The following is a 27,770-nucleotide window of genomic DNA, read 5'->3' as shown; positions in this document are numbered from 1 at the left end:
AATAATCTGTGTTCTGGTGTAAATAGTGGAAAATAATGTACACTAAATACTACAAGTATATTTCACCGCTGAATGTTTATTTTCCATAAAAGTCTGAAGTTGAGCATCACATAAAATACTGCAATTAAATATTACATTGTTACACAATTATCAAACATTGAACTGAGGTCTACATGCAGTGCTTGTGCAGTATTTTGCTTATGTCTCTGATGGCTCACTTTATTTATGCCTTGGACATTATTGATCTAATTCTTTATTCATTTTAGAAGCAGAGTCAGAATAAAATGTAGGTGTGTAAAATATTCAGCTAGGTTAAGATAATGGTGGCTTAGACAAAAATAATTTGAATCAGTGAGAAATGTAAAATTAAAAGTTGTATATGTGAGCCCATATGTGAGGAAATAATATGAGCAGATGCAGTGCAGGCTACACAATGCACATAACTATTGTTATCTGTATCTTTGGAAGAGACAGATTTGAATACTATAAGATTAATTTGAATTTCTTGTATTTTTAAAACAAATATTGCATATGGCTCCTGCTGAAATGGTTTCGGGAGTATATCTGAAATTTTCTGTATTATAGAGTAATTTTATTTCTATGCTTTATAAACGTATTTCACCAGAAACCACCTTCTGGTATATCTCTCTTGTCAAAGGAATATAGGAACGTGCAGGTTCATACATAAAATACAAAGGTTCAGATATAATTTCTGGATTAAATCCTTCATTTGCCAGATGCATTTTCTGGTGCTTGAAAGTTGCAGTAATTTGCATAACATCCTACAAAAGAAATCATTCAAGTAAGGTGCAATATTCCATTTCAGTCTATATAAGTGAAATTATGATGTACTTACTGAATAAAAGAGATCATACAATTTACTATACAATTTCTTCAGTTAAACAATTCTCAGATTCACAAGCACAGTGAAATCTAAATCAAAATGAATGTTTTATTTCTTATTCATTTTCCTACTAAAGCAACACACAAGGTGGCAAGTTTCTGTTTCAACATATGCATTTTCTTTTAGCTTTCCTTAGGGCAGTCCACCACAAAATCAGTAGAGTACAGAACACTCGGTGATGCCCTGCAAAGAGCTGACTGATTTTGTGGTATTGGCTCTCTTCTCATTTCCTACTGCTAAACTTAATTTAAAACATTAAACTCGACAATGTTAAATGCCTTCTTGTCTTATTTGCCTGTATAAGGAGTTTCTATACAGCAATTATTAAAATGCCAATTCACGAACAAGTTGTTCTGCAGACAATGGCTGGTGTATTCAAGCAGAAGTGGTATATAAATAAATCGCCTTTTAAATATTGTTTACATTAAGAGAAAAGTTTAAAACGGACTGTTCTCAAGCACTGTTATATGGTGTTTTCAATGTAGTGAACGTTTTGTTTTTGTTCCCACGCTGAAAAGAAACACTTTTTAGTTCTTGTTGGAAGGAAGTAAAAAAAACTCAGGTGGAAAACATAACAGAGCCCCAGATTTCCCTGTTTTTTTGCATCCTTGTCCCCATGTCTCTGCTATTTTTTTAGAATCAAGTAGGAGATACTGAGAACAGAAAATCAGTCTGATTTGCACAAAACCAGTCAATCATAATTGCAAATCATATTAGAAAAAACCTACATACGGACTGCTGAAAATTTTTCAAGAATGATTTTGTTTTTAACCTAATATTGCATGAGGATTTCAAGTATTTGTTTGTCACTCTTGATTAGGGTGACCTCTTTCTCAGGACCTAGAGAAGGGAATTAATTTTCTTCCAAACAGAACATTGTGAGTTTGGAATTCATCCTGTTATACTCCCCTAAGACATTTTATAAAGCAACAACAATTTTTTCTCATTTTGATTTTTTTAAAAAATAAAATTGAATTTATCTCCTTTAATAAAAATTTGCACACGTGCAAATATTAGTTAATTAGTACTGCTAGTAACCTCGTTTACTTTGGCTCCTCCTCAGTTACCTAAAAAAAGATTTCATCAGAGAACACATAAATGCAAACAGGTTTAATTGGTTCCACATATATAAATCTTAGAGTTCTGTATAAATGTGCTCAGTCTAGTGGAACTATAAAGACAGATCTGTTCTAAAAGCTTTTCCCACAAGACACCACTTATGTCCTTATGTGCCATCGGTAGTATAATCTATTCTTGCTGCATGTGAAGGTACATTTGCTTAGTACAGTAATCTGTCAGTGAAAAAAAAAAAAAGGTTTTCTCAATCTCTAAATTCTTAAATTTGTACTTTTTCGACAATTTATCAGTATTTAAGGAAAGACAAAACTGCCAAATCCCTCTCAGCATCCCCTAACAGTAGAAAACTGTGAGCTACAAACTTTTGGATGATGTCATGTGGAGCCTTCTTCTACCATTTGCAGTTCATGCTCTCCTGCCTGGGTGCAGATCAGCCTGTGGGCTGTTCACAAGGGGTATAATCCTTGTGAAGGGATACTTTTAAAGTGGATGTTAAAAAAGAATTGTATCCCAGTTCTGCTTTTGTACTGTACAACATGTGAGTGCATTTTAATTCTTACATTAAGAAATCTCCATAAAACTTTTCTCTTACTATCTATTGTAAATAATCGAGTATTTCTTTGCTGCCTTGTCAGTAACAGTGGATAATAATCACTTCAAAAACAGCCACATCAGGAGAGGTTTGAAACGGATCATGTCACCCTGTTATAAGAAGACACTCTTATGAGTAAGGCTATGCGTGTGTTTGCTTAGTCTTCTATTGACTAGAAGAAACCACTGGTTAAAGAACTTTGAAGCAAAATCCAACAGCCAAGTTATTAATCCCATCTAAGATTCTTAGGTATGGATGGATCCATAAAACAAAATAGAAGTTTAATTCATCATATATTTGCTAAAATTCATCACAGTAACAATCATAGGAGCAGTAATTTAGGCTACTATTTTCTTTTGTTTTCAATTATTGAAACAGTTTGTAAAATGCATTCTGCATTACATGGTTGAAGAGATCAATTTTCAAGTCAGACAGAAGATAAATACAAGTGGGAGGTACCTGATGGTCTTAGAATGATTCTTACAAAGTGTGGTTGGGCATAACTTGGAAGGAAGTCCTCAACATGCTTATAAAGTCTTTCTCCATTAAAGTTGTAGTAACGTTTAAGCACAATAGCTGCCATCCCTGTTCTTCCTTCATAATCTAAGAAAATTGAAAAACCGTATGACAAGTAAGAGTGTATGTAAATGTTTTACAACATTTGGCGAGATTTAGTAATATTCAGAACAAATAAATTGATATAGTGAAATATTCATCCTGTTTTATCAGACATCACTGAGTATAAAGTATATGATATTTTATTTATAAGGTATATAATATTTTATTTACTTTACTTATTTTATTTATACATGGTATTGGAAAACTTTAAAAAGTTACTTTCAGTGGGTTTATTCAGTTAAAAAAAGTCGCTGATGTTTTTTATTGGGAATTCTCTGCAGCTGGAAACTGCCTGCTAGGTTTATTCCTACCTGAACATGGTAACATAATGGCCTAATTAAATCAGAGGGAGGATAATTTAAAAAACAAAAAAACCCCAAACCTGAATGCACTCACACAAAGACTAATGCAATAGATGGATATAGACATGTATGAGGCTGTACTTGTTCTGTATAAAGTTAAACACCTATTGTACACTGTAAAGGCAGTGCTGAGTGCTTTGCACTCTATCCCACAGACAAATTTGTGACAAAAAAGGTGACTCCTAGTAAATTACAGGCATCAAAATATGTTTGACACACAAACTGAAACAAAACCCTTTTCAAAAACATGTACCAGACATAGTTCCTGCATTCTATTTATTAAAATGCAAGTAAAAATTTTAAGTGGAGAAAACATCTAAGTTGCAAGAAATCAGCTACCACAATTTAATCTGTTCAGGAAAAAAGAGCAGCCTTGAGGTCTGCCTAAAGGCACTGGAAAGAAAAAAAATATGGCTATTCCTTTCCCCGAAAATGAGTCTGCTGTTACTGAACTGGTGATATGCTGTGAAGTTTGTTATGGCAATATTTGAGACTCAAGTCAATATAGAAATATGAAAGACCATGCTATCTAGATGTTATTGACACTAGAACCGAAAATTGATGTGAGTCTTGAGGCCTTTTTCTATGTGCTATTTACAGCCTGAGGCAGCAATAACCCTTTCGAGGAGCTCCCATCAGCTCCAGCTGTAGATGATAATGAGAGATGCTTTGAGCATTAGCCTACAGTTTTATTTGCATGCACTGCATGACTGCCACCTGCTGATCAACCATTCAGATGATGGCCTTTTAATTTTGTTTTTATGTATCCTCTTTCTTTGAACCCATTGTGTTTCCCATCTCTCAGTGCTGTCTCTTGACAGCTTCTTCTTCATGTGACCAGTTTATTTTAATACTGGACTTTATTTGCCTCCAAAGGAAATGATGAACAGTTACTCAACACCACAAAAACTTTGTCTTCCTCAACCTGTTCCTCCAATGGCTGCATCTTCTGAGAAACTTTTAAATTTTGTAATTTGGTTTCCTACAGCTTTTCAGCATGATATTGTACATTTTTATGAAGCATCATACATGGTTAAGAACATTCTAGTTATGAAAAATATATGTGTTCTTGGACAGTATTCATAAGATAGTGTTTTCAGACATTATCTTTTAATATACTCTATCTCACTATTTTTCAGATGAAAGCTTGTAGCCTAAGAGAAGTCTTGTGTAGTTCATAACTTGGATTTCTCACTTAATATTTCTCACTTCTGTGTTACAACTTTAAATTTATCCAAATTTTTCTTCCATTCATTACAAAATTTCTGCACATCATATTTATTAAATGGAGTATTTTGCTGAAACTGAAATCTCAAAACACTGTAGAAAAGCCTGAATTACCAAGCTGAAACCACTTATATCCTTACATGTACTTGTGCATGCAGTTACAAGAACAGAAAAGTTACAGTAAGAAATTACAATCTTCCTTTTATATGTTCTTAAATTATAGGGAATATCTTACTTTTTACGCTTACACCATAAACGTTAACTTCTTGGACAAAATCCATCATGCCAATGATCTCTGCAACTTCTAAAGTGGCAACATTTTCTCCTTTCCACCTGTTGAAAAATATTTCTTATATTAATATAGATGTTAGCTAACACATGTTTTATTCTGTATGTGACAGAGGACTTTTAACGTGAGCTACATTCTTAACTGAAGAATGTAGATGGACAGACAAAGTTCTTTTCTGGTTTACTGCCATCTCATTTGAGATCCCAGTGATACAAGAAGCACCAAATTAAAACAAAATTCCATTATGTTGGAGTGAACTTGGGTGGGCTTGAATCCTATCCTTAGTGTTTTTGTTTAAACAAAGTTGACATTCATCATGTTTGAGTCTGACCTGTGTAATCCAGGCCTGCGTATGTGTGGTTTCTTCCAAGCTCCCTGGATTTACTCTTAACTTTGTGCTGTACCTGAAGGTGTCTCCCACCCCGTCAGTGAAGTAGAAGAACCCATCCTCATCCATCACTAGGAGGTCCCCTGTGTCAAGATACACATCTCCTTCCATAAATACATTACGCAGGAGTTTCTTCTCTGAGGCTTCTTTATTTCCAGCATATCCAGAAAATGGGCCATCATCAGTAACTTGAAAAACTAGAAGGCCAGGTTTACCTGCAGGCCATGAAAAGAGGATTCAAATAATAAATAAATAAATAAATAAATAAATAAATAAATATAAAATATAATATATATACAAATATATAGAGTGGGCTACTAAGAACAAAAATTATCATATTAAACATCCTTTGGAAAGCCACATGGGGAAGAACTAAGGTAGCATAGCAATAAGACATATGTGTCTTACTGCTATGTTACCTTAGTTCTTCCCTGAACAGAAGAAATGAGTGAGTGGAAAAGGGAACATAATTTTGCTTCCTTGTCTTCCAAAAATCTGCATCATAGGGAAGAGATCTTTTGAGTGTGTTGTACATCACTTATCTGGTAAAAGAGTTTACCCTTTGACAAGCTGATTTATCTGTAATTTGAAAAGGGTGATGGTTGTCAAACAATACATGTAGAGGCAAAATGTATAGTGCCTAAGATCTTTGAGGGCTTTGAGGTTTTCCAGAGGATGGGGATGCTACTGCCCGAGCACTGGTGTGACAAAACAAGTTGTAAGCCCCAGTGTGCGCCCCTGATCATCAAGGAATCTCTGGAGCCTGAAGCATATCCCTACTGGGCATCACTCCTTGTTGCTGCCTGTCTAAGTCCTATTTATAACAAGGACAAAACTTCCATTGACTTCGCTGGACTTGATTCAGAATACCCTTTAAACATGTTTCTTTTATTATTCTTTATCTGTGGTAGGTACTGGCTTTTTTTCTCAATGTGCTCCTGATGTTAAAAAATAATTCCATCTTCAAAAAACTTATTTTGCTCCTTCAGCAGGCGTAAGGAGATGTTTTCAAACAAATAATTTTCTTCATAGCTGTATTTCTGCATCTTAAATTTAATCCTCTTCATTTTTTTGAACACTCAATATGGAAAATAGAATGAAAGCTCATACTACCTTTCAGAAGAGGAATTGGCAAATACAGTGCATAATTTATTACAAAAGAACACCAAACAAAAATGTTGGATTTAAAAAAGGTGTTGCTCTAACCCCAAGTCATTTTTACAGGAGGATCCTCTAGTCCAGTTTGTAAATTTACTGTTATTACTATCTCACATTGCATCAAGTGACAGCTTCAGAGTTATTTAAAAAATATGTGTAACAACCTGCAAAATTTTGCTGGTTTTGTCATGAAACTGGAAATTTTATAAATTTCACTGAGAACCCAATAATTTTTTGTGCATTTTCTAATGTAACTATAGTGAGAAAGCAAGCTCTTTTCAAGAAAAAGGAATAAATATTTTTCTTGATTTGGACATTATCAGCAAATAATATTTTATCAGATATAATAGAAGATTGCTACTTTTTTTTCCAGTACTACAACTAGAAAATGTAATGTAATAGAATAGAATAGAACATATATAATAATTTTAACATAACATTATTATATTAAATTATATTAACTATATTATTATATTATATTATCAATGAAAAGCAATAATAATTACTGATCTGATGACCAGTACTACTGTGTGTCATTGAGATGTGGCATTATCATTACCTATTATAATTTAGGTCATCTGTACAAGTTTCTCTTCTACCTTCAGGATTTTTATCTCTATGGTAATTAAATCTACATACTAAAACTACTGATGTTAAAGACCTTTCCCCAGAATTTATAACTTTGTCAGAGATGGATTCATGCATGTGTACACAGGCACATGAATATTTGATGTGGCTTTGATAAATGCAGTGCTGTCTTTCGTGAGACTCAGTTTTCAGGATTTTTCTCAAGCATATTCTCAACTAAGAGGCTATGTTATTTTCAGTCTGGGAGCCTCAACTCTTTAGAGTTGGGGCTTTGAAAATGGAGTATTCCATTTTAGGTAGGAGTTTGGAAAGACTGTGCAACTCTAGGTACTAAATAGATAAATCTCGTTTTGTCACTAAATACAAAAATATGATCCCCATTTGAAAATTTCCTGTTCTTCCTCAGAATTTTAAATCTGAAACTTAGAAAGCATCTTTAAACATCTGGCCTCAGATGGCACAACATATCGGGGAATTGCTGTATTTTTTTTTTTTTAAAAGAAGCACTAAAACATCTGATTTTTCTAGGAATAGGAAGAAGTGCTTCTCAAGTGACAAAAAAAATATTATGGGTGCCAAATATTACTAATGTTCTTATATGATAGTATTTTTTTCTTTACAATTATGATTGTAATACTTTCTTTTCTAAATTTTCTTTCCTTTATAAATATTTGGAAATATGATTTCATATATTAACAACAGATCCCTGTTTGGATCTATTTTCCTGTTTTTTCTATTTTCAAGTTTTAAGTGTATGTCAAAAATCTGTTGATCACAGAAATATCATCATCTAAATTGAGTTACCTTTAGGTTAATAGATAACTAATATTTTTCCTTACCTCTGGGTGCTTTCTTACACCTTCCATTTTCATCTTTTATAACTTCTTGTTTCCAGACATCATATTTCAACAACTCAAAAGAATGTAGAAACTAAAACAACAACAACAAAACAAAACAAAAAAAAACCACAAAAAAACCAAAAAACACAAAGAAAACCCCACATGTGCATACTTTAAATCACCTCTTTCTTACAAATTTTCTAGCTTTGATAAAAATTGCTTTGGATTAATGAATAGGCTCTATTGACTTTTGGAGATTTGAGACAGCCTGAAATAAACTGACAGGATCCTAAGATGCAATGGTCAGAAAGTGTTTATATCATGATAAGCAACGTTAAGTATACATATACAGGTAAGTGTTCATCTCCTTTACTGATAAAAAGAAGCCCATTTTCTAAGAGTAGGATCAGATTCAAATCATTTATATGAGGGCTAAAGTGCATTTGATCAATTTGTCAGTTTTGCTTTAAAACTGTCATCCATTTCTAATATTGTTGGAATGCAAATCAAGATGATTCTCTGACAAAAAAAAAAAAAAAACCAAACCACCAACAAAATAAATTTACAGACATCTCAAAAATTACACCAGACAGATGCAAGTGGAAACTTTCAGTTTAATGACTTTATTAGTCTTTCCTGCCGCAATCCTCCATCCATGTGGTTAAGATTGCTGGAAGATTGAAAGTCTTGCAGAGTTGTTATCATTGTCATGCCAAGGCGTTTTTGGCATCTCAGATATAAAGCAGAAATCATTTGGAAGTCATTAATCTGGTCTTGATCTTAACTGATGTGAATCTTTAGAATTTTTAAATAGTATTTCATTGTAGTATAATGTCCATGATTCACAGAAACTGTACAAATTGGAAAAGCATTTGAGACTGTCAGGGCATTTTAATGGTAGAAATATGGAGAGTTTCAACAGTGGTTGTATATGTAAATGTATAGCTTAGATACTTTGAGATTAATATTTTTCTGTTTCATTTGCTGAGACTTTTGAATTTTTTTGTTTTGCTAATCTTATTTCAGAGAAATAAGATGCAGCAAAAGAACAAAATTGTGTATGTTTGCTTTGGAACATCTATCTCCTGATTCATACCAAAAGTCAAATCAAAACTAGTTTCTGGCCTCATCATTTATTATATGTGGGTTTTCAGAACGATAAGTAAACTTTAACAAAAATTGTCATTGCCCAGTCTTGTGGGTAGTCACTTCTACACAGTCAGTCTGGTTTTTTAATATATTCTGGGGGAAAAGTTGTGTACACAAGCTTCTATATACTCATTGTGTATATTTACTGTGGCTTCAAAATATATGTACAGAGAATAGAGTCAAGGAAGCAGGTAAGAATAAGGCTTCTGTTTTCATAAACCAATGATTATTATTGTATCTGGAAAGAAGGAAGCATTTTCTTCCTTCCTGTTCTTTATAATTTCTGCCTTTCCCATGCCTTTTAATTTTTTTAAATTATTGTACAGTTAATTGGTTGATTGGTTGGTTGATTTCATAACCCTTACTCTTACCTTTGAGAAGATGCCAGCATGGCCCACAGCTCCTATTTTATTAGTGTAGTTCAGGAAACCAAGACTTCCTTCTGTGGATCCATAGAATTCAAATATTTTCACTGGGCCAAACCTCATCAGAAATTCTTTCCATACAGAAGGTCTAATGCCATTTCCAAGAGCAATGCGCACTTCATGAACTCTGTCCTCTTCTTTCTGTGAGCAGAAAAAATAAACACTGTTGCTGGGAAAAGTGGATCTAAATACCTAAAACTGACCTGATACTTTCTAATAGAACAATTTTCATTTGTGAACTGCCACCTTGACTAAAATACTTCACAGAACGGTTTTTTTGTTGTTGTTGTTGTTTTTTAAAATAAAACAGAAAAGCATAAGAAATCTTGGTCTGAGGTTGAAGGGTTTTTGCATTTGAATTATTTGAATTTTCACTTATGAACTCTATAATGAGGATGTATATTACAAAGTTAGAAAGATTTTGGCTGTAAATAAATAAGTTTTAAGGAAGTGCCATTTCCCATAGAATAGAACTTCCTTTCCCACCAAAAAGAGAAGTTTTCCTGTATCAACAAAATTGTGCCTTAGAAAACGCTTGTGATACACAAAGGTCGATTCTTTTTGTAATGATACTTGGTAGAAAATTTTGCACATCTGCCATGTTCCTTATGGAACCTGAAAAATCAGCAGAATAACTCAAAGCTGCTTAAAATACCTCATATTATTAGGTTCAATTTTAATCTTAAATCCGGATTCATCAAAAGATTATAATAAAATCTGCAGTCAAAATGTAGTTGCTAATGTGTTATTGTTACATGTTAGTGATGTAATTATTGTGGTAAACTATTAAAAAGTTTATTTACACAGTGCTGTCTCCATAGGAGAAGACCGCTCAGCCCCCTGTCCATAGGGCTGTGTTCAAGACTCTCAGAAGAGAGTCTCACTTTTTTGGAGGTGTATTTGGGATTGAGTAATGAAGTTACTGTTATGGCTAAATGTCAGCAGAAAATAAACTTATTTCAGGTCAACAGGAATGGATTCTTCAAATCAAATAAATGCATTTTGGTTTTGTTGCAGTGTCATTCTAATCTTTAAAACTGCAAAATTATGTTTGATTTCTAAATAATATTAAGGTGATTTAAAGATGGAACTTTGCCTTGTAATTACACTGAAATGTTTTAGTAGAGTTTCAAACTTTTGACTTTCAAAAACATTCACATAAAATTGTTTTGTGAACTATGTATTAGCAGACAACTTCATTTGATCCAGAACTGCATTTTATGGCAGATTAATTATTTGCCGTGACAGGATCAACTGTAATGCAGACTAAGCCTCATGGTTAAACACAGGAGTCAAACCAGAGTTTGATATCCCTTGCTTCTGCCTAATCAGATGTGTTTTCTTTTGCAATTTTAATGGTAACTCTGAAGGAATAAATGTTTTGATCACATGTATGCAATCCAACTCTGTTGTGAAAATGATGATGACACAGACACTGCTGCTCTCGAGGGGAACAAAAAAGAAGCACCTTTTTTTTCTGACTCCAACATTTATAGTTTTCCAAAGGTGACAGTGGATTGGAGGGTGACAGTGCCACCTCTCCAATGCCACTGGACAGACCAAGGGTCCATCAATTCTCTCCACCTCCATGAAAGAATGCAAAACATAGGTTATTTACAGAACTGTGTGTGAGAAAGTTTGTTGAAAGAATGTAAACATCAGAAGGCTTAACAAAGTCTTACAAAATCAGGGCGACACAACTCAATTTTAAAGCAGCTGGCAGGCTGACTGGGAGACTTCCTTCATACATAACATTGTCCCTTCTTCAGCACTTTGTCTTCAGGATGAAATGACAGGTTTTGATTTTTTCCCCAAGGTATTTTGTGATACTGTAAGACTTGAAGTAAAACTCAAGAGTTTGAGAGATTACAAGTAATAGGAGAAACTGTTATTCTTACCTTGGTTCATGCCTGGTTCAACAATCTGCAGCATTTCCCTGAACTACCTTGAATTTTAAATGTCTTTATTTAAAAGTTACATGGTTCCCTTTAAAAACATTCTTTGACATGCTTTCTCAGTATTTTGTTACCTTCTATGGGCTTAATATTTACTTCTGATAGGTACATGAGGCTGGTTATCTTTTAGTAGATGTAATTAGTCACAGTTTCTGTCCACATGAAGAAATCCCCAAGTGCCTCCTAGTTTCCAAATCCATGTTCTTTCACAGATTGTGAGACCTGGGCATGCTCAGTGAAAGGGGGGAAGGACAGACCCCTGTGTATGATGTAGAGCATATCCAACAGGTCCCTCATGTTCAGTCCTAGTCCTGAACCACACCAGACCTATTACCCTGCATGGGTTTCTCTCAGTGTGGATGAACCTGGGTGGTACAGTAGAAGTTATATTTTATATATGTATATAACATCTGGTTATATGTTATATGTGGTCATAGCCTAGTAAGATACGTGATCTTGACAGAGCTCCTGATGTACCTGATCCACTTCTGTTAGCAACTTCTCCTTCCTCAACTCATCCAGGCCATCGCTGTTTTTCCCTCTTACCAGTTGCCAGTGAAGTATCTATTTCTTCTCTGATAAATTTTTGTTATTGAGTCAAGAAAAGATATTTCTCATTGCTTTTTCCTGCAGGAGAAACCTTTACACAACTGGTTTGACCTAGCTAATTATTCCTTTGTGATTTCTTGATCCATGGACTACTGATACAGTAGTAGCTGTTGGCCAGGCTTGCATTGTTTCAGGCTTGTTTGTACAGGCTTGAGTTCGGGCCAACAGCTATCCTGTCTTCTGCCCTTTAGTATTTTTTGTCTTTGATCCCTCTCCTACATCCAGACCACCTAATAATAAGATTCTGTTCAAACCAGCTGGACAATTCTTTCAGATATTTCCTTGTTCCTAGTCCTTGCAGCAATCTCTGGCCAATACCACTGGAGATCATTTGAACTTTGTGCTTGTACATGAGGTTTTTTGAGGTAAGTAGGAATACTTCTTGTCACCTCCCTTCAGTAATATCCTAACTCCCAAGCATAAAATTAAAAAAATTAACCAAGCTTTCCCAAAAAATTAACCAAGCTGTCATTGAGAAATGAGAGTTCCAACTTAGTATTTTCAGATTTACTTGTCACTGTTTGGTGACATTTTACTTTGTTCCAAACCTGATTATGATTTAGTTGTCCTTATCTTTAGGACTGTTATCTCAGGGGGATCAAGATTTTGCACCACACTGTTAGTATTAGTACTTTGGCTTCATACAGATATATCCATCAACATATACACAGGCATGGAAGAGAATGTGCCTTTGGAAGACCTCCAAGAAAAAGATTTAAAATAATAAAAACTCATTCATCAATTTCAAAGTTAAAAATTAACTATCATCCATGAAATGCTGAACATAATAGGCCTCTCTTGATAAAGAATTACTTTGGAACAGGGCACTGAAATTGTCTAATATTTCAGTCTAGTTCAGACTCCTGTTTGGGATCATGTATGATTAAGCTTTTACAGCTTATACCTTTTCCTGACTGACCTGTGACTTGCTGGTTACTCAGAAGAAAAGCCAACAAGCCTGGCTTTGCAGAGGCACTTCTGTGAGTGTCAGGTATATGTACCCTGTCCTTCCAGGCTTGTTCCTCTGTCACCACTTCTTTTCCTGGTGTAAACTTGATTGCTATTGGTAATAACAAGGAACACAAAACCCAAATTCTGTACACACTGTAAAAAGATATCAAACACTGAAAATACTAAACTATTCAGAAATGAGTGAATCTGTCTGACTTTCAGATTTGTTATATCTTAAAGCTGCATTTGCAAATGGAACTTACACAGGGCTGATTGCAGAGATAGCGGCAGAGTTCTCCTATATACAGAAACACAGTAACAATGTATTTCCTACAAAACTGGCTCGCAGAAAATTTCTTCTTCAAAACACAGGTCGCTCCTATGTGATGAAAACAGATAAGAAATTTCAAAACAAACTTTAAAATAAACCCCTTATGTTTTACCACTATTGTAACAAAAAAAAAAAAAAAAAAAAAAAAAAAAAAAAAAAAAAAAAAAAAAAAAAAAAAAAGTTGTCATTCTCTTAATTCAGTTAATGATTAATTCAGCACATTAAATAAATTGTAAGCTATTTCCAACAGGATGAGTCTGTTTAATGAAACTTGCACAATTGAGCCTTCCTCCTTTTTCAAGTAGTAACTAAAAAATTAGAGTAACAGATGCAACAGAACCAAAGCTTTTAATGATCTCCCATTGTTAGGAATAGGTCACAGCCTAAACATTGGTTTTTTCTGTCAAGATCATGAGCCAGTTTAACTCCGAAAAAAGATCTTGGAATGGGGGAAATGATAGCTCACAACTTCTCTATTTGTGTGACAAGTGGTGGAAAGGGAATGGGCTGAATCTTTTTTGTTTCTGTTTCATTCCCCTTTTTCTGTTCCTTGACAATGGAGAATCAACACTATTTTTTTTTCCTGTGACCCTGATGTTCTTTTAGAGCTTTCCATTCTAAAAGCCACTTCATACTACACCTCTCATATCTGCCACCCCATCCCTTCCTACGTGTTGTTAGTCAAGAATTTACAAATTTCCCTGTTTCTATCCTTTCAAAAATTCCTTTTTGCCCAAGTCATTTTTGTCCCGTGTGAGTCTTCCCAGGGACTTCCAAATTTTTAATCCCTTCTAGTCCACTTTTCCTAGCTTGCGTGTTCTTCCCTGATCTTGAAACCTTTCAGAGCTATTCAGCCTCACCCTCCTCAAAGCTTTGTCATTCAAATCCGACTCCCAGATCTCTATCTAAACACCCAAGAAAGATGTGATCCTACATTTTCTGTTCCACGAAAATTCATAGCCTCAAACCTTTCCATAGACTCATTTTCCCATCCCCTTTGTGTTTCTGTTAGGCAGAAGCAGCCTTGCCAGCAGTTACTGTAAGCCAGCATGCCTGCCTGCCTGCCTTGTTTCTGAATAAACAAAACACTGAAATGTCTTTAAAACACTCCAATTATATACTTAGCATGCCAAAACCCAGCATCTGGGCAAGACTAACAACAGAAAAGGACGTACCTGGGAAATATCTGTTTGCCATCTCTCTACAAATAACTCCCATTATCAAATTTAGAAGAGGAGATTTTGTCCTTCTTCCTGTTTTCCACCTTAATATGATGAATCTAACTCTGTAGGTCTTACTCAAATAAGAGGCTGAAAAAGCTCCACAACATATTTAGTCAATCTTATTCTGAAGTCTGGGCTTTCACAATGCATTTATAGTTTCTGACACTAAAAATCCAGCCTCAGATGTCTGTGTGCATGCCTTTACAGACTTTTGGCATAGGGTAGAAATATGATTTCAGGTTAAACCTACAGAATATATGCAGTGGTGCTAACAAGACACAGACCTCAAGTAATTTTATGCTGGATTTATACAACAATTAGAGTCTGTTCTAAGCTTCAAAAACTATGCATACACCTTAGATGTTGTTCTACTTGTCTGCAAATGGCACAGGTGATAAAAATGATAAAATTACAAAAGTTTTTTTTTTTTGTAAACATAATATTTGAGTTACCAAGCAGTTATTCACCTAATACTAACATGTTATAGCCTCGTCAAGTTAATGAAACTTCACTAGAAGGTAAATATTACCTAACTGAATGCATCCACTGATGCCAAGAAGAGAAGCACTGATGTGGTACAAGGGAAGAGTGACATACATAATATCCTGAGAAACTGCACCACACTGAGTCAATGCTAAGGAGGCAACCAGAGTTCTGCGATGAGTGATGACAGCAGCTTTTGGGAAACCTGTCAAAGGGAAAGAGCAGATAACTATAAATGTACTGCACACATTAATAATTTTGCTCTAAGTAGAATTTTGTTGGGAATGTACAGGGAGAATTCTCTTCTTCTGAGTCTTCGTCCTATGCTTTGCTCTTTTGTATCTCCTTAGTCTCTCAGCTCCTTCATTCTTTCTCCCTGTAAAACTATTCAATCATAGAGTGGTTAGGGTTGGAAGGGATAATGATAGTGCAAGATAATGTACTACCAACCCCCCTGCCATGTCTGTTTCATCTGGGGACAAAGTCCATGCCCTTCACAGGCCAACTCTGCACACAGGTTTTCCTTGCCAGAAAGTGAGAAGGGGAGAACTTCTGGAGACCCACTGTGTCACTCTACTTGCAATAGAAATAGCTTCTACTTGCAATAGAAATAACTTCTAGGAAGTTGTTTGGATTGACTAGTGGACAGATTTCCCCATTCTATCACTCTAAAAATAACTCCTATTTCAGAAGCAAAAGCAAAGGTTCCACTGTTTTTCCTTTTCTATGCAACTCTTAGAAACTGACTTTATTTGCTTTATATTCCAGAAAGTAATTTCAGCCATGGAGTATCCATGTAGAAGTTCAGTAACTGAAATTATGCTCTTGTTAAGCTATGGCAAAAATGGTTTAAAGTGTACTGTGCTTCTAAATAAATTAATCCTCCCTGTCTTGACTTGGAAATTCAAGTTCTGTCTTTTTGTGTCTTTCTGCTTAATTTATACTGCCTAAATTTTCAGAGGCGCAGCTGTACTTTGTTAGTACATATCCTTACCTGTACTTCCTGACGTGAAGATATACAGAGCTGTGTTTCTTATGTCAGTGACAGCTCTAAGATGAGATGGAACAGGATTATCAGGCACCTTGTCTAGTTTGTCTGGTAGGGTGTGAACATGCTGGAAAGGAGAACTGGCGCTCATCAGCCAGACAGCAACATTATTTTCCGAAAGATTCAAAATAAATTCTTTCTCTATTGATCCCAAACAGTCTGTCAAGTTAAAGCAAACAAACAAACAAACAAAAAAACAAAACCCCATGGTAATTATTAAAATAAATACAACTGCAGACCTGATTATTAGCACTGAAATGATGTATCATACTACTGTATAAACCTATTGCAGCTATAGGAGGGCTAACCTGCCTACTGGACAGTGAAAAAAATCATCATAATGTTTAATTTCCCTATATTTCTCATGTGGCTTTAATTGTAATTGATATAACACCATGAACTTAGTTGGTGATGCTAGTATATAGGATTTAATTTAATCGCATTTTTCTGAAGCTTGGCGCATATACCAAATAACAAACCCTCACAGATTCATATGGAATTGTGGTAGTACTGCCAACTTGTATAAAAGATGGGAAAACAAGAGCAGAAAGTTAAATAAGTTGCCTAGTATTGCATAATATGCCATAAACAGGGACAAAACTGCAGCTCATTGGGCTGTAATCTTTGCTCCAAGCAGTGCTAGCTTGTGATCACTACTTAAAGTAGTTACAAAGTAACATAAATTTTTATGTGGGTATTTTGAGCTGAAGGAATTCACAATTACAAAAGGCATCTATGCCTTCCTCTAGTCAGTGAAGTTTTATATAAGCCACATAAACGAATAAAGAGAAATGGAAATGAAATTATGCTAAAGTATCTCCCCAGGCTGTTTTCATGCTGATGCATGATTATTGCTCCTGGTACCTTGTCCAGTACTTGGAGAGTTTCACATTTAAGCTTTTTATTTTACTAATTAATTGCATAGGGCTTATTTTGTGCTTATACCCTTGAAATTTAAACATTATCTCTTTTCTCTCCTTTTTAGACAACACTATCTCTTTCCTTATTTTTTCCCCTCCTTTTCTTCCCTCCTTTTAAGTGTGTGCATATAAAAAGAGCTTGCAGCCCTGAAGGGCTCTAATTTTTTATGTTTGATAAGAGCAGGAGACAGCAGAAAGTGAGTAGTAAGTGAAACACAACACAGAACTTACCTTCTCTTATCACCAGTGCTTTTGCTGCGCAGGTATTAATGCAGTTCAGGAGGGATCTTGAGCGGATATTGATGTTGAGAAAGGCCACGATGAAGCCCAGCTTGGCCAGCCCGAACCAGACATGGATGAAGTCAGGTCCATTACCCATCAGTAGGGCCACAGTGTCACCTTTTTTCAGATTCCCGTGGTGCAGGAAGACCTGTGCTACCCTGTTACTCCTCCTGTCCACATCTTGATAGGTGTACACAGTCCCTTCATAGATAAGGAATGGCTTGCGGGGATTTTTTGTCACTGTCTGCCTGAAAAGGTCAATCATGGAGAGAATTCCATTTTTTGCCCACTTTTTTACTGTTGCCTTTGACCTCTTCCATCTCAAGAAATACATCAGGTCTGCCCAGAAATAGGGGAGAAAGATCTTCAGGGAGACACACAGCACCACTATTCCTCCGGCAACTGTTGAAATCCACGTGCATAGCAAGCTTGGAAGAGGGCAATAATGTATTTAGTGACCTCAAACATATAAAATACAGACATTATAATAATTAACACTGAGTTTTAAGACATAGACTGAAAGTTAACAAGCTAATTAAAATTCCAGCAGTTAATTTGAGAACAGTCAAAAATATCTTATTGGCATTTACTAGAATAAAAAGACCCACAAGAGTACAAACAAGAAAAAGGGAGTTAAGAATAAATAAAGGATTTTGCAGGATTTTTAACTCGTAATCAAAACCATGTCTAGATTTTTTACTGTCCCATGACAAGTCCTAAAAAAAAGGTGAAAACAAAGAGGCCAGGCATATATTATTATATGTATAATATGAAAGTATGTTTTGTACAATACACCTGTAAGACGCACCAAATGTTGTTTTTTGCTGCCTAAGTTGTATTTTCTGGTCTGATAGAATATGAGACCATTTGAGACCAAAAGTTTGAACAGTCTGATCAGCAGACTGAACATACACAAATTGCAGGCAGCATACTGTGAAACTTCTGCATCTTCTGAAGTATCCAGTTTTCACCAGAGGATTTTCTGGTATTTGCAATAAATGGTGAATAATAATTTTGCAATATTTATATTATTTACATTATTTACAATAGCATCCCGCAGTCTCAAACAAAATCGTGCACAAACACAAACTGAGGTTTGGAAAACAACCTTTATAGCAAACAATTATTTACTTCTGTAAAGTAATTCAGGCAAAAATTAATTGTCATATTTTCAAACAGTCAGAGGGGACAACTTGTGAAGATCATGCAAGATCCTTAGAACATAATATTAGTAGCATTGACCAGACTCCTTTTTAAAGTTTCAGCCATGATTACTACAAATATTTGAAAATCCTTATGTGACAATCTAGGATTCAGGAACACTTCAGCAGACTGAGATGCTTTTCTTCATGGGGTGACCTCCACTCTGTAGTTTAAAAATATCTTACTGACAAGCTATACTTTTGTTATATTCCTCAAGCTTGTTTACATTTTAAACAATATTCAATGAATATACTTGTAAAATTCAGGGGAATCCTTGCAGAAAGCAAGATCTTGTATGAACCATAAGGCATATGAAATGTATTGGTAAAAGAGCAACTTAGAAATGAAAGCATCATGGCATTAATGGCACATAAACATACAAATGAAGTTAAAGCATGTGAGGCACAATGTTTTGATGTTCTAAGCAAAAATTCTAAACCCATCAATTCCTGAAGTCCTGAAGTTTGTAAAGAGACATTCATAGTTACATTGAAATCTGTCAGTTCTTCTTGATTACACTGTGTTACCTATCTGGCCAAATGTCTTACCTTTCTGTGTGAAGAAGCAATTGAAGTAGCTGCAAGTTTAGTCTTACAATAGATATGCCATTAAAAGAGCCCGTGTTTCAGCTCATATGGCTCCTTTATTGCCTTTCTGCCTTTCTCAGAATGTTACTGTTCAATGGCCGAGGGCACAAACAGAAGATCTCCTGAGTGTCATGGCTTGCCTATGATTTGGAAACCTTTACTCAGCTTTCTTTGCCAGCATGCAAGATTCACTGAAATTAACCAACCACTAAATTTAGCTCCAGGCAAAGTCAAACTGGCAGACTTCATAAACTGAGCCAATAAACACATAACCTCAAGATAAAATAAATAAAAGGGATGATGATGTTAGACTAGGTTTCATCCCTAGCTTTCTTTTAGCATTCGTATATTACTTCTATTGCCAAAATTAGCCATGGTGTATAAGTAAGCACTCAAAGTAAAAACAAAAAAAAAAAAAAAAAAAAAAAGATGGAGGGAAAAATAAGCAGGCAACAGGGAAAAATATTAGTCCTCAAAGGTGTGTCAGGATTAGTTTTCACACTTGAATGTGATTGGCAAGGCCCATAAATTCTTGTTTAAAATTGTTTGAGTAAAATACTATTTATGGAGCAGAAAACAAAGAGATTTAAAGGGAAAATATAGAGCATAGAGAGAAGGAGTGAATTTTATGAAAGAGTGACTAATGTAAAAGAGCATGCATCTCTCTCAGAGAGACTACAGTCCTACAGCCAGCTGCAGTGCAGAAATCATACTGTTGTCACCTGCTGTATGCCTGGAATGGAAAGCTTGATGCTTGCTTTTGTCTGCAGTATTCTGGCAGACAACAACCTAGCTTGCTTTTGATTATTGCTTGTAAGGTTTCTCCAAAGCATCCACAAAAGTATATGCACAGGAAGTTAAATTACATTCCAAATGAAGGAGCTGCTCAGAACAATGAAATGTTTTCTCAAATTCTGACAAATTCAAAACACTTTGGGAAAAAAAAATATCATGTGTTATGATAAGTAGGTCTTGATTTTGCTGTAAACCAGCTGTTTCCAAGGAGGTATTAAATGCATGCTTAATTTGCAGTCTAACCAAATCTTTTGTTTCCTTCTCACAATATCAGCTACTAAGTTACTTTCAAGTTCTGACATGGTTTGTTTGTTTGGTTGCATATAGGTTTTTTAGAGGCTGTCTGTCAAAATATGAAGTCTGATTGTGTTATCTCTTGTTTGCGTTATTTTCACCAATTTTCTATGAAGTGGAATTTTTTTGCATGTGTATCAAGATTTTTATCTCAGCATGGTCAGAAATAAACTTAGTCCAATAAGTCCGCAAAGAATTATAGAATCATAGAATGGTTTGGGTTGGAAGGGACCTTACACATGGCCTAATTCCAGCCTCCCTGCCATGGACCACCTCGCACTGCACCAGGCTGTTCAGATGCTCTAGGATATTTTCTCATGTTTTCTTTGGTAAATATACTCTGCAGCCTTGGAAAGTGCATTTGAACAATTATCTTAAAATAAGTGAGTAATTCCTTTAGCCCGATTTTAATTAATGTGCAGTCTGGTTATTTCCAGTCCTTAGTCTTAATCTGTTGAGAGCATTCTACGCCAAAGAAGTATTAATCCAATGGAAAATGACTGCTAGCTCTTCTCAGTTGTAACTCCCTTTTTCTTTGTCTGGTTCTGATCTGGTATTGTTCTGTTAGAGAAAAGGAAAACAGGACAACAGAGTTGCCACCTGGGACACAGGCTACAACATGTCTGCAGCTTTGATTGCACAAGAAGGGTATCTCTGGGAGGCAAGGAATGTACTGGAGAGAGCAATAGCACAAAAATCATTCAGTCGTTTAAAGGTCCAGCAAGACTATCCAGACATGTTTTCCAGTCCCAGGGGAATGTAAACAGCCCTATGTGTTGGCCTCGATGCCTTCATGTCCTAGCTCTCTAAGGAATATGAGATGTCTCTGAAATACCTGTTTCTGAAAAAGAAAGACTTTCTGTAACTGTCCCCATAGTTAATGTTACAACGACCTTAAAAGTGCTTACAAGATTTTCTTTCATATGAGCTTTGCAAGGGGGAAATAGTATTTTAAAAGACTTAGTGTTTTGAGCAATTGTCACATAACCTCTACTTTGACATTTGCAAGCACAAAATTTCAATTTAATTAATTACTTAATTGGTTACTAAACTCACTAGGTTTAGTTTGTCATGGTTTTTTTGTTCCATAGAGTCAGAAAGCAGGGAAAAGCAGGGTTTTGTTTACTTACTCTCTCTGTTTTATCAGTCCTTTTTTTTCCTAGCTGTTCCTCTGCAATCACAAGGATTGAAAACATTTCCTTTTAATGAGAACTGATATTTTAAAGTATCTATTATTTTAACAATCTCTTTAGAAAATGAAATAAAATTCAAAAGGAAGTAGTCAGTGGTCATCAAAATACAATGGAGTATTTTTCATACTTTCCTGGCAACCACATGAATAATGACAAACAGGTTTTTAAGTAAAGGGAGCCCAAATATTTACCAAGAATTATGGTAAGAATTCTGTCTTCCAAGTAATCCATCAGCTTTTTCCATGAAACAACATGCTACCTTTGCTAAAAGCAATCTAACCAATAGGCAGCAAAATCTGAGTTTTGAAGCTCGTCACATAATTAGGAAGAATAGACTGAGATGTTTCTCTGATTGAAGCAGATCTTCAGAAAATTTTAATGCAAGCAAACAAAAAGATGTCTCTAAATTCACTTCTGATGCATACAGTGGACATTGTTTTATGTAAAACAAGGAATCATCTATTAAAAATGCCAATATTATAATTCAACTGATTTTATACCCAGTTCTTTTTTCACCATCTGAATGAAAAGGGAAAGGATTTGCTTACCAACCTTTTTTTCTGTGTATGCTGATTAACGTCCTGTATGCAATTAGATAATTTTTGCCCCTTGTATCACTTATAGGAAGGTTGCATGGGTTGTCTGAAAACGTTCATCTTGTCAGAGCAGATGTTCTCTTGAAGCTCTGCACCAAGAATGTGTCACTGATGACTGCCTGCCTAGACATACAGGTAAAGGCTCCTTTCTCTGCCCTGGCTATCACAGGTCCCCAGCTCTGTAGCTCCTTGCTTTGTAGCTGTCTAGAAGCATGTGAGTGAAAGGGAATCGGACACTGGATTTTGGAACAAAGTGTATTTGCTGTCTGTATTGGGAGTTAATTGTTAAAAGATGAAGAAGTCAATTATGCACTGCTGCTTTATACGCTTAAAAGGATGATAAGCAGCAAGACATAGGACTGTACCGAGGGAAAGGACTAATCTGTTGAAATTACTGTTTCATTACAATAAAAGCAACTTAGTGATGTTTCCACATGCTTCTAAATACCATATGGACAGTACACAGCAAATATGTCTGTAATATTTATCTGACATTGTGCTGTAGTCTACGCAACAGGGACAAAAGCCTTTTATGATTAACACATTTTTTAAGTTCAGTCATACAAATATCAGAGGACATTCTTATTATACAATGTAAATGCTGAAAAAGGACACTATATTATGTGGCGTAATTGATTGAGGAAGTAGATAAGGTTACATTAATGAAAATATACACACTGTTGACTGACAGTTTAAATCATGTGGACCAACCTCCTAATCTTTGAAACTCAAAAGTACAAGATAAAAAGCTTTTTAAAAGGTTGCTGAATACATGTAGATTGCCTAATTCCTGTATTTTAAAATTTTTATAAGACATATCTTTTATATATGTATGAATATTTCCTGAGGCATAATTATGGCATTCAGTTATTAGAAAATGTACAGGCCATTACTCTTTTTCTCTCTCTCTCTCTCTCTCTCTCTCTCTCTCTTTTTTTTTTTAATACATACTAGCTCACATTATTTAATTAGATTAGAATGCATTAGTTAAAGTTATGGACTTTGTTTCATTCACATACTACATACATATTTTATTTTGTTGACTCCATTTGGAATAATTTTGAGCTAGCCATAGAGTACCCTGTCACTTTATGGAAAGGTTAAACTATCTATCGTCCTGACTGGAGAAAAAGATTAAAGACACTGTAAAGGGAAGAAGATTACTGTGAAGCAGATAGCCTGAAAACATGACTCATCTGTTAGAGAAGAAGAACATGAAGAAAATAGCTTGGAGGAAGGGTCAAGCAGAGGGAAGATTTGGCTTCTTTCTAATAATAGTTGTGTTTTGTGAGTTTGATACTGTTTTTGTTCCCTTGTGAATAAATTATTTTAAAAGTGGTTGTTTTTATCATTGAAAACAAGGGCACCGCTGGGAAGTAAAAAGTAAGGTCAAGAAGACAGAAGAGTTTCAGCTGTAAAATAATCAGCAGAAGATAAATAAAGCATTTATTCTGTAAATAGCTATGAGTCTTTCCTAGCAGTCCTAGATTTCAGTCATTTGCCTAGTAGCAGAAACTGGGCTTGTATCATACATTCCAGTACGTGTCCTGCAGATGACTAACAAGCATAAGTGAAGCAGAATTGTACAATCATCCTTACTTTCCTATTTAATATCTCCCAAATGAAATTATTAGACTAGATTCTTTAATAACTTAAATTCTTTCACAGAATCATGCAAAGGTTGAGTTTGGAAGGGACCTCTGGATGTCATCTTGTTTTTAGGTTCAGCAGAGACATCTAGAGCCACTTATCCAGAATCATGTCCAATCTGCTCTTCATTACTCTTTCTCCCGTCACTAGACACTTCTGGAAAGAGCCTGGTTCTATCTTCTTTGCAGCATCCTTTCCAGGATCTTCTAGGACCAGGCCTTTTTGCAAATTGATCAGATCCTCTCCAGGCCTTCTATTCTCCAGGCTGAACTATCCCAGCTTGCTCAGCCTATCCTCCAAGGAGAGATGCTTCAGTCCCCTGATGATCTTCGTGGCACTTTGCTGGACTCTGTCCAGCACTTGCAGCTCCCTTGTACTGGGGAGCTCAGAATCAAACTCAATGCTCCAGGTAAAGGATCAGCTTCTTCTTCCTGCTGGCAAAACTCCTAAAGCAGTCCAGAACACAATAAGTGACAAGGGCACACTGCTGGCACTGCTGCCAGGCTTGGTGCCTGGCACGACCTCCAGGGCTTTGTCTGCAAAGCTGGGTGTCCTGCTGGATAGCTGAGAGTGCAGGTGCCTGGGGAGCCTGTCCTCAGGGGCAGGAGTTTGTGCTTCCCCCTCGCTGAACTATTTTGGGCTCCTGGCCTGGCAGAGTATGACCCTGGGGAGGATGCAGAGAGAAGTTATGACTCTGTGTAGGAGGGATCTGTTTGCTGCTATGATGCCTCAGGTTTCAGCCTTTATATTTTTCAGATTCTATTCTGCTTTAGTGTGTAAGTCTAGCCTTCATATTAGGGTATACTAAGCTCGCTTCACAGAGCAGGTAGCCAAAACAATTGCTTCTCTAGCTGCGGACCAAGGACAGCCGACCCAGATCTCAGGCCCAAAAGCATAAACAACGGTGGACCAAAGAGAGAAAACAAGAAGGAAGGGACTTCATAGTCCAAACCTGTAATTGGACAATTAGCTCCAATATGCTAATGGACCAAAACTTATAAATGTGTGAGACCCTGAGACCTGTCATCGATTTTGTGGCCATTTTGGGTTGTGCTGCACAATGTGGATCTGTTGAAGCCTCTTAATAAATACCTACTTTATTCTTTACCTCTGTCTAGTCTCTGTTCTAGGTCAGCCTTCACAAGGCATCAGCTATAGCAAGCTTGCACCAAGCAATGCAGGCTGCTAAGAGAGCAGAACGCCAGGATGGCAGAGAGTGTGGCGAGGATAAGGACAGGCCTGGAGTGATAAGCACTGGAACACAGGCTGGCCCTGAAGACCTCTGTCAGGGAGTATTTGCCTGGGATCCATTGTAGAGATGCAGGTCTGCAGCTGGGGAACATTTGCCTTTGGAGGAACAACAAAATCGTACCTGGCAAATGTAGAAAGACCCAGCAGCATTAACATGCCACTCCTCCTGGCCAGGAGCTGCATCCCCTCACCCCTTCTCTCACCCTTCTCATCCATAGAGGCCAGGAACACATGAGGAAGCAGAGGCCATGCCCCAGGAAAAGGGGAAGAAAGCACAGATGAGGATAGCAATGCCAGCAGCATTAATACTAAGATTCTGTATTTTTCATCCATTTCATTTCCTTGTTAGTCTACTGAGAGCCTTCTGATTGACTTGTGGGCTGGCAAATATTCATTCCAGTTGCTGGACCAGCTCGCAGCTCCATTTTCATCATTGTTTGGGACATTCTTGTGGTGGGTTGGCCTCTCGTGGGACTGGAAAGAGCCTAGGGAGCTTCTGGTCTGCCAGGTGAATGGTCTCTATCCCAGCTGGAAGTGGAGCAACTTGGCATGGCATGCCCTGGATCTTCGTGCAGCAACAGCTTCTCACTGTAGGTGGGAAGAGGGGCACTGGGGGTCTGCTGGCACCCCCATGAAGAGCAGTGTTTGAGGTGCTGGAGCACTCCTCTTCAGCTCCAGCAAGGCTGCTGTAGGGGGCTGGGCCAGACATGAGAGACCCCCTTGGTCTCCCCCAGGGTGAGGGGCATCAGAGGGCCGCCCTCCTGCTCCTCAGCAGCATGGCTGTCCGCCAGGTGCAGCAGATGGTGGGTCTCCCTGCTGCACTGCTGCACAGCAACATTGGTGAGGTTCCCTACAAACCTTGCCGTGTGGTTTTTGAGGCTGAACCTCATGCTGGATCAAGGAATCTATGCTCGGCCCAAAGCAGCACAGGCTGAGCATTACAAAGTCCTCCACTACCTGCAAGTGTTGACTCTCAAAGGTTAGTGCCAGTTTCTGATGTACCCAGAGAAGAAAGGACTGGAGGGAAACTGGGTGGCCACAGAAAAGGAATGCCCAGGTGGAAGCTACCTGTAGGAGACCTGAGGCAGGTGGTACTCCACAGGCTGCTCTGCTGCTGCTGCAGGTCTGTGGGCAGCTGGATGGCCATGAGGTCCTCCTGCCTGGTGGCCAACAGCTGATGACACTGCACATGGTGTGACAGCAATTCCTCGAAGTCATGGCCCACCTGCGCTGAGCACACAATGGAGAGGATCTCTGTCTTGCAGAGGGAGCACTTGGGCTTGCTCTCAGCCTGCCGCAGGATGCATGGATAGGCAGCATTGTCCCAGCTGTCCAGGTTGTGGGACAGCATTTACACAGCTCCACGGTCATGCTCTGTACTGCACTGGAATGGTGGGAGCCGTGAGATGCTGCAGCTGTTGAGTGCTGCAGCAGTGGGTGTCACACTAGAAAGGGAAGAGGTGTAGCAATCACCATCTGCCCTGGGGAAGGGTGTAAGTGCACAGGTCCCTCAAGAAATAATTACCAGCTCTGCAAGGTAATATCCCCTTCCAGTTCACCTCTGCTGCTGAGAGCATTCCTGGGTGCCTCAGCTGCCTGAACCTGTCAAGGCTGAGGAAGTTCCTCTGATGGATCTGAGGTTGAACACTAAGACCAGCAATAAAAAAACTCCCCTCAAACAACACTGTCACAAAAGGCCTCACTCAACGCTCCAACCCTCAACAATTGACTCAGCTGGAGTCCAGGCATGAGTTGACTGAGTGAGACTCAGTGCCCAGATAAAGCAGTAAGGTCACAATCCATCACCTGGGGAAAGTCAGTAGCCAACATCACAGTCCGTCACTCAGGGACATCTCAGTGTTGCAAAAAGTTCAGTAAAAAACCCCCAGCTCCTCAACACCAGTATTCATTAAGTAGCAGGTGTTCTTTACTTGGCTAGATGTGCAAGGGGATATCTTCTGCAAACACTGTGCATGCTGAGCATAACAAAGTCTCTGTTTATATACTGTATTTTACATACATATTCGTATTGATTTTTCCAGAATAAACATAAATATGATAATAATTTCCCCAAAATCACGAACATATTTTCCCTCCCCTTTATGCATGCATTCTTCAGTCTTAGGGGTCTCTTTGGTGATCCTTACTGGTGGGTGACCACAGTGCTGACTGACACCAGGTGAAACTGGCAGAACACTGGGGCTGGTGGATTTCCAGTTCTCCTTCTTACACAATGGATATTGTGCAGTTCTACAGGCCAGTGGATTTTGAAGAATAAGCATTGTGTTAGCTCACTGGGTGTAGACAATTTATCATCTGGTAACATCAGTACATCCCCTGGTGACATCAGTTACCTTGGAGACAACACTATCCAGCACCAGGTAACATCACAATGGGCCATCCTCACCCAGGGCTCTCTCCAGGAGCACTGTGGCCCAAGAACAAGTGTCTGGGGTTACTGTAGTGCCACTGCCAACATCACCCTTCTATCTCTTGTTTCATGCTTCTTAGCAGTGTTTCATACCTGCCACCGAGGCCTCATCCCTGTGTTCCAAAGCCCCACCAGGTCTCTATGGCCAGGGCAGACACTTCCAGGCATATCTGGCAAGAGAACTCTCTGGATAAGAACTCATGCCTCCCTGAAAAGCTACAAGGCAAGGCCAGCAAAATGTCTGTGAGACTGACAGCTGCTGGTGGCATCACACTGGAACTTCATCAAGCTCTTATCCACTTGCAGCTTCTCAGAACACCCAGGCAGTGACAATTCTGGAAATGTGAAGAAG

At 37.3% G+C, this 27,770-nt stretch overlaps 1 protein-coding gene across 1 annotated transcript; it reads right to left on the bottom strand.

Moving 5' to 3' along the window:
* Positions 1–605: 605 nt before the first annotated feature.
* Positions 606–26,338, bottom strand: LOC121333060 (long-chain fatty acid transport protein 6-like). The gene is made up of 11 exons (XM_041399101.1): positions 26,056–26,338; positions 17,368–17,820; positions 16,163–16,375; positions 15,215–15,373; positions 13,395–13,510; positions 9,563–9,757; positions 8,043–8,133; positions 5,474–5,672; positions 5,016–5,113; positions 3,048–3,176; positions 606–784 (listed from the first exon to the last, which is right to left on the bottom strand). Exons 1-11 carry the CDS (start codon positions 26,336–26,338, stop codon positions 606–608), a joined length of 2,115 nt encoding a protein of 704 aa, XP_041255035.1.
* Positions 26,339–27,770: the final 1,432 nt, after the last annotated feature.

The sequence above is a fragment of the Onychostruthus taczanowskii genome, unplaced genomic scaffold (genome assembly GCF_017590055.1).
Source record: "Onychostruthus taczanowskii isolate IOZ18803 unplaced genomic scaffold, ASM1759005v1 scaffold154, whole genome shotgun sequence".
Classification (NCBI taxonomy): Eukaryota; Metazoa; Chordata; class Aves; order Passeriformes; family Passeridae; genus Onychostruthus; species Onychostruthus taczanowskii.
The sequence above is the reverse complement of the archived record's forward strand: the minus strand, read 5'-3'. Positions and strand labels throughout refer to the sequence as shown.